The sequence below is a fragment of the Muntiacus reevesi genome, chromosome 5, assembly GCF_963930625.1.
Source record: "Muntiacus reevesi chromosome 5, mMunRee1.1, whole genome shotgun sequence".
In the NCBI taxonomy this organism is placed as follows: Eukaryota; Metazoa; Chordata; class Mammalia; order Artiodactyla; family Cervidae; genus Muntiacus; species Muntiacus reevesi.
The window spans coordinates 116,090,126-116,103,243 of record NC_089253.1 but is presented as its reverse complement, the minus strand read 5'-3'; the positions used below and the strand labels follow the sequence as shown (position 1 = coordinate 116,103,243).

General features: G+C 50.2%; 1 protein-coding gene across 1 annotated transcript; it reads left to right on the top strand.

Moving 5' to 3' along the window:
* The first annotated feature begins 5,525 nt into the window (after nt 1-5,525).
* On the top strand, nt 5,526-12,822 carry NENF (neudesin neurotrophic factor). The gene is made up of 4 exons (XM_065936245.1): nt 5,526-5,754; nt 10,327-10,387; nt 11,228-11,331; nt 12,277-12,822. Exons 1-4 carry the CDS (start codon nt 5,587-5,589, stop codon nt 12,451-12,453), a joined length of 510 nt encoding a protein of 169 aa, XP_065792317.1. The 5' UTR covers nt 5,526-5,586; the 3' UTR covers nt 12,454-12,822.
* The last annotated feature ends 296 nt before the right edge of the window (nt 12,823-13,118 follow it).

Here is a 13,118-nt window from a genome sequence, read left to right as displayed (position 1 = left end):
CTGCCATGAAACATAGGAATATTACTACCTGCCCCTACAGTTCTGAAGGAGTCAGTGAGTCATCAGTTGTAAAGTGCTTGGAATCCCACCTAGCACACTGTAAGGATATGGTGTATTAGTGTCAGAGTTTACTGCAGGCTTTAAGCGGAACTGTTGATCTTCCTATCCCAAACCTACTCCCCTCTCAGGCTTCCTCAATGTCATAAACTCCATCCTCCCATTTGCTTTGGTCAAACTCTGGAGTCATCCTTGGTTCTTTTCTTCCTCTTACACACCACATCTAAATTAGCAAATCCTACTGACTCTACTTTATTCAGAATCTGGCCCCTTTCCATCACCTCTATCATCACCATTGTGGTACAAACCACCAGCATTTCTCGTAGGTTATTTTCAGTTGCCTCCTAGCTGATCCTCTCTATTTCCACCCTGGCTACAACCACGGCCAATTCCCAACACAGCTGTCAGGGAGAGCCTGCTAGACAAAGGCAGATCACGTCACTCCGCTGCTTCGCTTCCTCCAAACCCAGAGTCCTGACAGGGACCTACCAGGCACGGTAGGATCCGTCCTGCAATGCCTACCTTGTCTGTTATTCACCCTCACCCTCTCTCTCCTCACCTTAACATGCTGAGCCTAAGAGACTTGCAGTGGCTGTTCCCTGTTTTGGGACCGATCTAATCCTGGGAGCTCTATGACTCACTTCCTCACTGCCTTCAGGTCTTTCTCCCAGTATCTCCTTATCTATATCAGTATCACTTCCTCTGAGCACCCTGTTAAAACAGCAAACTCCATTGCCAGCTCATCCCCCTATGTGGCTTTACTTTTTGCCCTAGTATGCACCACCTTCTGAGTTTCTTATATTAGGTTTGAAAAATTGAATATTTCCTGCTATATCAGTAAACAAGAATGCAAGGATGTCATAGTCATCAGCCATTCCAGCTTCCCAACGAGCCAGTGAGCCCTAAGGGAACTCAGGAAGGAGAAGGCCTGCCATCTAGCAGCCATCACACTGCAGCCGCTTCCAACGGTAAACCTTCAGAAAAGAAAGCATAGGACGTGAAAATACCGGAACTGGCCCCAGATAGCTGAGGTGCATATGAAAGGGATGATTTCAGTGAGTCCAGATCTTCCATCTTCCCATACATAGAAAAGAGCTATATTCCTTAATTGGGTTATCTGGCTTTCTTCAATTAACAATCATCTTTTGACGTTCGAACTACCTGCCCTTTGTTGCAAAACTTCCACATAACCTGGCTCCTCCCCTCACCTCTTCAAAGCAGCTTTCCCAGGGTCACTTGAGATGCTATCTCCTGGACTGCAAGTCCTAAAAATTCCTACCAAATGAAACATAACTCTCAACTTTTAGGTTGTGAGTACTTTTCAGTCGACCGGATTTTTCTGTACCAGCGTCCAGAAAAACCCGTACAAACTTTTTAGCCGCCAATATTTTCACCCTCCTGTACTGGTTCAGCTCCTTGAAGATGAGGTGTTTATGTGTTTGACTCATTTCTGTATCCCAGGGCCTCTGACAAGGATATGATTGGCGGTTGCTGGTACCCAGAGTAGTTGAATAAAGAAATGAACAAAGTAATTTCACATAGTGACCAGAGCTCTAAATAAAGGAAAAGAGAACATGGGAATAGCACACGAGTGACAGGGCGGCTGTGGGAGGAGGCACTGATCGTGGGGAGTCCAGAAAGGCCTCAAGATGGTAGATTCCTGTGAGTTGAGACCTGAGTGACAGAAGGTCCTGACGACCTGCACCCCAGGCCCATGAGGACCTGTACCCCAGTATGGAGGCCCAGGCTGGGACCCAAACAGAAGGTGATGTCGCTGGAGGGGGCTGATGGAGGGGCCCTTAGGAGGCAGTCAGATGGTTGCAGGAAGGAAGCCGATTCTGACTCCATGTTGGAAACCGTTTCTTTGACTCGATTTTCGTTGTTTTTGTTATTATAATTATACTTACTGTCTTGCCTGGAGGACCCTGCCCACTCTGCCTGACTGTAAACTAAAGTGCCTTTGTTCAGCTCATGGAGTAATGGTTTGTCCCTGCCCACCTGTGAATAGAAGAGATGAACACACCCCTACCGAAGGCCGGCCATCCCCTTGGAGATGTTTTGCAAGACTGTAGACCCTTTCACTTCCCCACTGCCTCTCCTCTCTGTTTTGCCTTTTGACTTTAGTTCCTCATTGCTTCTTTCTCTCTGACTCTACAAAAGAACCTGGCATCCAGACCCCAGTAAGATGGTCATTTTGAAGCACTGGCCTGCCATCTTCTCGGTCTGCTGGCTCCCTGATTAAGGCCTCTTCCGCGCCTCAAGTCCTGGTCTCAGATTCATTGGCCTGTCGTGCGGTGAGCTGAGAGAGCCTGGACTTGGTAACAAGATGAGCGGGTAGAAGCCAGGTCGGCGGAGGCCGGGTTGGGCTAACCCTGGGCGAGTTTGCCCTCAGATCCCATTCTTGCCTCTCCTGCTCTGGGTTACGGGGACTGGTCCTCATGGTTGGCTTTCCACTGGGCTCAGTCAAGAGGAAGCTCTGCTGGAAGCCTGGAGCCGAACTGGGCGAAGAGAAGCCAGGGTTTTTCTCTCCCTGGTGCTCTGCCCCATCAGCTTCCTTTCCACAGCTCTAGCGCTGATGCCAACGTTTTGTGTCTGTGTGTCTGTGTGTGTGTGTGTGTCTGTGTGTGTGTGTGTGGTTCTAGCTTCAGTCAGGTGACCCAGGCTCCTAAACTCTAAAACAGTCCCGGATGTTACCAATCTTCCTGCTTAGCTAATCTCCGGGCTCCCCCAGGGTTGCTTCTTAGCCTCTTCCTTCACCTATGTAACCAACTCCCTACATTACAGCCATAAAGTAGTTTCTGTTTTCCTTGACGGTCACTGGCTGGTTCGTTTGGGAAAACAAACATGGGTTCAAGTAGGGAAGAGCAATCAGGAGGACGCCTGGAGAAATCCAAGGGCATGTGAACATGCTATCACATTATAGGCTCACACTCAGCGTCTCTGGGACGGGGAAGCTAGATCTGATTAGTAGAAATTATAGGGAGTTTCCTTGGGCCCAGAGCAGTTCCTAACAATACAATTGTAGGGAGAGAAAAGGCTCAAGCAGAGATGCTGCATCCTGTATGCCAAGGAACAAGATGCCTCAGGAAGGGGGTGATATTCTAAGGGCTTAGCAGGGCCTCTTCTAACCCGGAGACCTGGTGACATGGTGTGACACGATATTGCACAGCTTACACAGATTTTCACACCTGTATCACTTTTAGTTTCAACACAGTCCTACCTAGGAGGTAGGCTGGTATGTTACTGATGTGGAAATTAAGATTCAGATGGTTTGTGGACAGGTCCTGTTTAGGTTGCTCTGTAACCAAAGCCCACTCTGTTGAAGAAGTGCAGGGCTGAGAACTTGGTACAGTCTCAGAGGGGAGGGATAGCGTGGTGGCTCCGGGACACAGGGCCCATGCTTGAATCTAGGCTCTTCCACCTACGGTGTGACACTGAGCAAGGCACGTAAGGTCTGTGAGTTCAGTATCATCCTTTGTAAAATGCGTGATAACAACAGCTCTTAGTACAAAGAGTGGGATTCCCTCGTAGCTCAGTCGGTAAAGAATCTGCCTGCAATGCCAGAAACCCTAGTTTAATTCCTGGGTCTGGAAGATGCCCTGGAGAAGAAAATGGCAACCCACTCCAGTCTTCTTGCCTGAGAAATCCCATGGACAGAGGAGCTTCACAGAGTTACAGTGAGGATTAAATCAGCTAATAGACATAAAAGTGCTTGGTACACAGCAAGCCCATCTTTGGTGGCCGGCTCTCCCAACCACAAAATGTTGGCACCCCCCAAGAACTCAGTCCTCGGTCCTGGCTCCTTTCAGTCTACATGCCCTTCCTGATGATCTCATCCATTCCGTGGCTTTAAATACAAACTAAATGCCAAGGGTTCCAAAGTTTCTCTCTCTAGCCTGAGCTCTCCCTCCAATTCCAGACTCATACAGCCAACTGTCTATTTGAGACTTCCACCTGGCTGTCTAAGTGTTCTCAGAGTGAACAAACCTGATCTTGATCTTCACCCAAACCTGTTCCTCCTACCATCTCTCCTTATCTCAGTAAGTGGCGACTCCATCCTTCTGCTGTCCAGGCCAAAAACCCTCAGGGTCATCCTTGGCTCCCCTCTGTCTCTCACACCCCATGTCTCATCTGTCAGCAAATCCTGTGAGCCACACATGCAAAACAAATCCGTGATCCACTCACTTCTCATCACCTCCCTTGCTACGGACTGGGGCCAAATCACCATCATCTCTCACCTGGATTATAACAGTAGCTCCCACTTCTGTCTCTTCTCCACACAGGACAGCCAAAGTCATTCCATGAACATTTTAACTCATTCCTCTCTTCCATTCACTCAGCCTAAAAGCCAAAGTCATTAAAGAAAGAATAAGCTGTGAAGCCCCACAAGATCTGCCCCTTGCCTCCAGCCCCCTATACCCCCTTACCCCCTGAACTCACCTCCTACCCTTCTTCCTCCTTTGCTGTTCCTCCAACAAGCAAGACACTCTCCTTCCTCAGCATTTCTGCTGTTTTCCCTTTGCAAGGATTGCTCCCCGCACCTCCAGGCTGCCTCCCTCATTTCCCAAAGTGTGTATGTGCATTAGTTGCTCAGCTGTGTCCAACTCTTTGCGACCGCATGGACTGTAGCTTGCCAGGCTCCTCTGTCCATGGGATTCTCCAGGCAAGAATGCTGGAGTGGGTTGCCATTTCCTTCTCCAGGGGATCTTCCCCATCCAGGGATTGAACCTGGGTCTCTTGCATTGTAGGCTGATTCTTTACCATCTGAGCATATTTCCTCTAGACGTTTATACAAATACTGTCTGCACTGGGGCTTTCCCCCTGTCAGCCTATTTAAAATTCCAATTACCAATGCTCTCTATTCTGTTGCCCATCTCCCCCCCTCTCTAGCATTCATCACCACCTAACATGCTACTTTTGTCTATTTCACCCATAGAATGTAGGCTCTGTTGGGCGTGGATCTGCCTTCTTCAGTGACCTGGTAGGTGGAGACCCTCAAAAAGCATTTGCTGAATAAATCAACGAAGAAATAAATCCTTGCCCAAATGTTAGCTATTATTATTTCGGGGTATGTCTTTGATGTGCCCAACCTTTGCAAAAATCCTTCGGAGATCCGAAATTTAAACACAACTGGGAAGGAAAAAAAAAATCAACCCAAACTAAAAATGAATTAAGAAAGTTGGGGTCCTAGGTTATAAATACATCTTCCTAGGTGATGGAATGCTGGGCTGGGTCAACTCTGTAATCTAAACACAAGGCACTGCTATGACACGTGCCACTCTTTGAAGAAATTTTCAGTCTGTAGTTTGTAGACCCCAGCATCCCAACTCCAAGTTTCCGGTCTCGGGGTCCGGGTGGCGGGGCGCGAGACGCCGCGCACGGGAGGCTGGAAGTCCGGCTCCTGGCTCCCGGCTCCCGGGCCTCCAGGCGCTGGGCCGGCGCGCGCGGGGCGGGGCTCCGGGGCCGCGGGGCGGGCGCGCTCGGGCTCCGCCGCCCAGGCCGGCCCTGGCCCGGCTCGGCGCGCTCACCATGGCGGGCCCCGCGCCGGGGCGGCGGCTGGTCGCGCTGGCCCTGATCGTGGCGCTGGCTGCGGGGCTCCCCGCAGCCGGGGCCGGGCAGGCGCCGCGTCCCGCCGAACGGGGTCCCCCGGTGCGGCTCTTCACGGAGGAGGAGCTGGCCCGCTACGGCGGGGAGGAGGTGAGCGCGGGCCGGGGGACTGGGCCGAGTCCGGCCAAGTGGAGACCCCCGCGAGGCCGCGGCGCGCGCGAGAGATCTCGGGGTGCGGGGAGGGGGCGCAGGCGCAGGCCTCGGGGGGCGCCCCCTCCCGGAGTCCCGGCCCCGAGCGGGTCGCGAGGCCTGCCCGGCCCCTCTGTCCAGGCCTGATCGCCGCCTGGGGGCACGGGGAGGTCCCCAGCCGTCGGGGCGCCCGGCTCCCCGCTTTTCGGGCCGGAACACCCACCCCGCGCTCCTCCCTCTCTCTTCCCTTGAGCTGTTGCCTTGAGACGCATTTTTGACTCACAGTCAGTACAGGAAACGGAGAAACTTTTTTGTTTACAGTGTGAGCATCAGCTAGGGACAGACACATCTGCCTCCTCCGGGGGGTGGGGGCGGGTGGGGGCGGGTGGCAGAGAGGGCAGCAAGGCCTGCTCCCTGGGCTAGGCGGGCGTGGGGGCAGGCCCAGGGGTGCTCCAGGCTTTCCCTGCTCTCCTGTCTCCCGGCCTCCCTATCTCGGGACTCCTCAAACTGGCTTTTAGTGCCTTTGCTCTTGGGGCTGGACCAGCGCTGGGGGAGAAGGCAGAGGGGGCGATCAGAGGTTAGAAACATTGACATCCCACCCCTAGACACAGCCCCGGTGACCGGTCCCACCCCGAAGTGTCCCAGATACTGCTCACAGTCACCTGACTGTTAGGGTTGGCGGGGCCCAGTGTGATGGCTGTGGAGCCTGGGAACAGGGTGCTGTCCAGGAGAAGGGCCATGGGGTGTGGAATTAGGTCAGGAGATGGGGAAGACTTAGGTGGGGAAATCAGGGAAGGATAGCGTTTCAGAGTAGATAGGAATCCACCTCCTGCTTTTATACTGTGAGCAAACCGAGGCATGTCACCGGATAGTGGTAGAAGAAGGAAGGAACCTAATATTCTCTTGTTAAAACCCTCCGCTGTGGGCTCCCTAACCCGCAAGTCAAGTAGCCTTAGTGTGCCTAGGTTCCCAAGAGGGACTTAGAAACCTGGGCGCTAGGCAGTGGTGCTAGTTTGGATATCACTGTGCACAGAGGTTGGTTAGAAGCCTGAGTCACTGAGAATGCGAAAGGAGGGTGCCAGAGATGTGGCAGCATGTTAAAGGACCCCCGTTTGGAGCAGCAGGGAACCAGGAAATCTCTGCAGGGAAGAGTTAGCATTGCAGGCCTGCCATCCTTAGATAGGCCCACTTGCAAGAGTGGCTCTTGGCTTGGTGTCTGGACTTCTAGGGTGTTCCGCACTTCCCTGACAGCTAAAGGGGGCTCCGTCTGGGCTCTTTGTACACACTGTGTGTCCCTGTTGAACAGTGCTGGGCAGAGAGGGCTTGCAAGGTGGGCCCCCAGCAAAGACCTTGTGCTCTGAAGCTCTCCCGGGCTTCCCTGGGCAGAAACATCATACATGTGTTGCTGCATTTGGTTGCGGGGGAAAGAATGTGCTCTGTTGACCCCCTCTTGGGAGGGCGAGAGCCTAAGAAAGTCCACACGTGGATTCCTCTAGGCTCCTCCTGTGTCCCTTCCCCTTAAGATCCAGCTGTGTATCCTCGCTACATTGCTGTAATAAACTAGCTCTGAGTCTGACTCTGCCAAATTCTCTGAGTCCTTCTAGTGAATCTCCAAATCTAGGGGTGATCCTAGGGAACCCCCAGCACAGAACCCAAGGGCAGAAAGAGTTCTAAGTGGTGGTCATGTCCAGCAGCCATGCCTAGGCTACAAGAAAAAGACCCTTGTTTTTTTCATGCGGGTATCATTGATGGATGCTCAGCCGTGGGAAGGAGAGAGGGAAGCTTGAGGTTAAGGAAAAAATTGTTTCAGGGTGTGGAGCCCAGAGGATGTCTGTAGTAAGAGGGGAAAGAGGCAGTTCAGTGCAGCTGGTTTTAACCACCTTGTGCTGAGGTTTGCCCTGGGTGGTTCTGGTTTATGCCTGTTGTCCTGGGATAATTATTAATAACATCCCCTTTCACTCTCAGAAGTGTTAACTGTTTGTTAATGCTCATTAGAGCATTAGAGCTTTGAATCATATCTGGGTTTGAGTCCCTTTGAGCAAATAGCTAAAGTCTCAATTTTTCTTTTTTTTAATCTGTGATACTTGTTATCAGTCAGGGTTCCACCAGAAGCAGAACTGGTTAAAAACATTTTATATCTATGTATATGTGTATACATTGTATATATATATTGGCTGCACCACGTGGCATGCACGATCTTAGTGGCCCCTGCAGTGGAAGCTTGGATTCTTAACCACTGGACCACCAGAAAGTCCCTATGTGTGTGTGTGTGTGTGTGTATATATATATATATATATTTTTTTTTTTTTAATTGCAAGAATTGGTTTATGTGATCATGCAGGCTGGCTAGGTAAGTCTGAAATGAGTAGGTCAGGCTGTCAGGAAGGACTGGCGAGAAACCTCTGGGCAGGAACAGATGCTGCAGCCCACTGGCGGTGTATTTCTTCCTTCTCAGGGAAACCTCAGAGGCTCTTAAGGCCTTTCAACTGATAGTATCAGGCTCACCTAGATTATCCAGGGTAATCTGTACACAAAGCCAGTTGTAGATATTAATCGAATCTACATAATACCTCTGTGCAATACCTAGATAAGTGCTGAATAAGGATACTGTCACCAATCCAAATTGACACATAAAACTGACCGTCATACTGGGCTATAATACGAGTTCCTACTCTCTGTGGGGGTTTTGTGAGAATTAAATGAGGTGGTGCTGTGCAAGTGCTTAGCTGAGGCCTGGAGTAGTCTTAGCACGTTAAACCTTAGGCAATCTTAGCTGGTATTAATATTATTTTTATTAGTTTATTATTAAAGATACAAATAAGAAGCAGTATAACAGACCCATAATCCTCTTATGCAGTTCAGAAATCGAAGAAGAGAAGCTTTGAAAAGTAGAAGGTTTTTTAAATATCATTTGACAGCAAAACCCCGCCTGATCTGAACACCTTTGGTAATGGAACAGTGTTGGAGCTATGCAAGTCTATTTATAGACTTTATTTATCGTACTTAGTGTGAATATTCACGTTTATGCTTTACTGTGAAATACTGATATCCTTGATGATGGGGTGCTTCCTCAGACCCCCTGTAGGTGTTCCTATATGAGCCCTAAGACACCTTTCTAAAATCTGACAAATTCTGAATTCCAAAACACATCTGACCCCCAAGAGTCTCTGCTGTGGGATTGTGGACCTTGTATAACAAGTTATCCTGAAGTACCTAGCGATGAGATCTCATTTGTATGACAGTCCTTTTGGATGAGAGCCAGGGCAGACCCTCCTGTCCCAGACTCTGCAGTGTGATTTGTGCTGAGAGCTCGGACTCCCAGCAGGGAACTGCACAGAAGCTTCGATGGACGCTTCAGATTGGAGATCACGAAACACAGGGGTCCCGGCTGCTGGTGTCTTTCACAGAACCTACTGTGTTCTGGGGGCTTCCCAAGTGCCGCTAGTGGTAAAAAAAAAAAAAAAAAAAACCGGCCTGCCAATGCAGGAAATGCAGGAGATGCGGGTTCGATCCCTGGGTCAGGAAGATCCCCTGGAGGAGGGCATGCAACCCACTCCAGTATTCTTGCCTGGAGAATCCTCGTGGACAGAGGAGCCTGGGGGCCTACAGTTCAAAGGGGCGCAAAGAGTGGGACACGACTAACGTGACTTAGCATGTTCCATTTTTCTAGATTCCACGTATATGTTAATATATAGTATTTGTTTTTAATTTAAAATTTTTCCAGAGTCCTTAACTGTCACTTAGGAACTACATTTTATTTTCTGTCCTTCCTTTTGAATACCCACAAATAGAGCAAAAAGTAAAATGTAAAACCCATGGTTACAGCTGCAAAGAAACGGCATTGCTTGTATATTTCTAGCACCATAGATGACTTTTTGAAGGACAAGCTGGTAAAACATAAAAAGTGATTGTGTTGTTCATCTGCTCAGGCCCCAGAATTCGATATATTGAAATAGGCCTCAAAGAAATAACTCAACACATTAGATAGTAACTTGAAATGTATTCATAATGCTGCCATTTATGGTGCTAAGGAATTGGAAACCATCCAGATGTGCCAAAATAGGAGAATAGTAAACAGGTACAGCATCACTAAAATAAGATAGAGCTGTTTAGGTGACAGCTATTTTGGTTACTTCAACACATGACAATGTTTGTATGAACCAATCTTACCTGTAAGAAGCAAAACATACAATAGATCATTTGCACTGATTACATCCATGTGTGGTGAAAATGAAATTTGAACCAATTTAAGTAACTCCTTCGATATTCTTTTGATTTTTAATCTGTATAGAGCTGCTTCAGCTCCTGATTCTTCTTTAAAAGAAAGATATTGCCATAGACTTGTCACGAAGGTTCGTAGCTTTTCCCAGGTTTCGTGAGTGGGCCCGATTCTGCAGGCAGGGTCATATGCTGGCTGAGGACTGGCTGACCATTGCCCCCTGCACTGCCCATGATGGGAAGAGATTTTACTAACTTGAGCCAAAAGAGCAGAGCTCTCTGCTTCCTCCTCACACCTTCCCTCTTGCTTTCTAGGAAGATCAGCCCATCTACATGGCAGTCAAGGGGGTGGTGTTCGATGTCACTTCTGGAAAGGGTAAGTGGCTTGGTTTCATGAACCCTTACCTCTGGAGGTGGATGTGGTGGCCAGAGTGGGCGCTCTAGGCGTGAGGGAGCAGAGGGAACACCGGGCAAGTCCTTTCCCTCCAGAGTGAGTTCGTAATTTTTTTTTTTTCTTTTTGGCTGTGCTGTGCAGCCTGCAAAATCTCAGTTCCCCAACCAGGGATCAAACCCTCGCTGGACTGCCCGGGAAGTCTCTGGGTTCACTGTCTTTGTCAGGGCTGTTCTTCAGCAGTGTTTTTCTAATAATATCATGCTCCTGCTCCAAAATCTTCTATGGCTCCCTGTTGCCTATTCAGTCAGAGTCAAACTGGATTATTTGCCTTAGTAAAAAACCCTTTACTTAGCAAAGGGTTGAGATCATAGAACATTGTAGAATTTTTTAATGCCCTTCTGTGTTTTCCGTGACGGAAACTATAGCTGATATCGTGGAAGCTGTCTTTTAAGGGTTCGTTGTTTATTTGATACCAAACCAAAGACGTAGGGAAATAGACTTGGTTTCAGTGAGCATTTAGGCAGACAGGACACTCCTCTTGTTTACATTTTAGATATTTTTAAGAGATTGTTTTCATTCTGTATTTTTTAAAAAGTCACCTCTTGGCCCAGCATGTATGACTTATTCATTATTCTGAACTGAGGGACTCAAGCAGATAGCTGGGGTGGCTTGTTGGACTTTCCCTCCTCACTGCCGTCCCTCCCCTCAGGCCAGTCTTTCCAGGATTTGGGGGGGTGGGGGGTGGTCTTGGAAGCCCCCCCACCCCCTCCTAGCTGCTGTAGGCACACCCACTCATATCCTCTTCCATCCTCCCCACTGCAGAGTTTTATGGACGAGGAGCCCCCTACAACGCCTTGACCGGGAAGGACTCCACCAGAGGGGTGGCCAAGATGTCCCTGGACCCTGCAGACCTCACCTATGACACCGTGAGCCAGATTTTGAGCCTCTGCCAGAGTGCCCCACCTCCTTGGCCATGGCCTTCCCCCCAACACACACACACACACCCACACCCCTGGGCAACAGCAAAGCTTCCTAACTAGTTTGTTTACATTCCAGTCCACTCCGTGTGATAGCCGGTTGTTTTCTTAAAGTAGAGATCTCACTGTTAAAGCTCAAAAGTCCTCCATGGCTCCCCACTGGCTACAGAGTCAAGGCCAGACTCCCGGGCACTTGTGGTCAAGCTCAGTGATCCTCACAGTCTGGCCCCCGCCTGCCTTAGCAGTACCGTCCCCCTTACAGTCTGCCCCTGCCACCCCCAGCCCCTGGGTGCTTTGCCGAGATCCACTTCCCAAGCCACTCCTGGTCGCTCAGGGGATGAAGCAGAGGCTCCCCTGGGCTCATATTTCTGTGAAGGAGACAACAGCCTTAACAAAGACCATTTCAAGGTCATCCCAGTCATCACAACAGAAAGGCTGGCATTCACTCCTGTGTTGCTCAGATGAGTCAGACCTGAGCAACAACATTATAGAAGCAAATTAAGACATTACAGAGCGGGGAGGGTGTGCAGATCTATAATGGGGGAAGGGTAGAGAGCGGTGGGAGTCACTGGGGGGAGGAGGTGGCTGCAGACCGCACACGGCGGCCCCCCTGCACCGCCTGGGAGCTCTCTGGACCCTTCCATTCCCACGTCAATCAAACCCCGCAACCTGATGTGGCCCCTGCTTCCCCCATCTCCTCCCCCGCAACACTCATGAGCACACAGGGTGGCCTCTTAAAAAGTCAGCTGTCCGTGATTTGATTTTCGAGAGATTTTTTTTTTCTCTTGCCTGAAGGATATGGGGATAATAAGGCAGGGAGGATGTATGAGAAGCCGGGGCCAAGTCCAGTTCATTCATTCCCAACCCTGGGTTTCTCGGGCTTTTCTCCCCAAGACGGGCCTCACGGCCGAGGAGCTGGAATCCCTGGATGACGTCTTCACCAGAGTGTACAAAGCCAAGTACCCGATTGTCGGCTACACGGCCCGAAGAATCCTCAATGAGGATGGAAGCCCCAACCTGGACTTCAAGCCTGAAGACCAGCCCCACTTTGACATAAAGGACGAGTTCTGATCGGCAGGAGCTTGGCCCTGGGAAGGCAAGGTGGGGAGACCCTCCAACACAAGATCTTCTGCAAAACAGGCAGTCGGAACCCCTGGTCACCGCTGGCTCTGAATAAAGCACACGTCTCATCTGGAATGCTGAATGGCTCTCATCGCCCTGGGTCAAGTGTTCTGTTCACCCAGGTGTCCTGCCTGCACGCCAGCCAGGGAGGTCATGGGGGCCGAGGCGGGACGCCTCTTAGGTGTCAGCGGGGGCTTCGTGGGCAGTGGAATTACAGGTGGCCTTTATTTCTTCTTTATATTGTTCTATACTTGTCAGATTTTCTCCTGTGGCTGTGTGTACTTAAAGCACCAAAATAAACTTCCTGTTTTCACGAAAGGAGAATTCTTCCCCGCAGGGCATTTCTTGGAGCCTCATTAGCACCACTTGTCTCTGCTGGTCTGCTTTCTGTCTCTCTGGCGAGCGAAGGGGCCAGGTGGCAGAGGCACCCATGAGATGTGGCAGAGAGGGGGTGCATTAGGTGGAAGGGTGGAGAAGGGGAAGCTGAACCTGTTGTTGCTCACTCGCGTCCAACTCTTTGCAACCCCATGGACTTAGCCCACCAGGCTCCTCTGTCCATGGGATATTCCAGGCAAGAACACTGAAGTGGATTGCCATGCCCTTCTCCAGGGGAT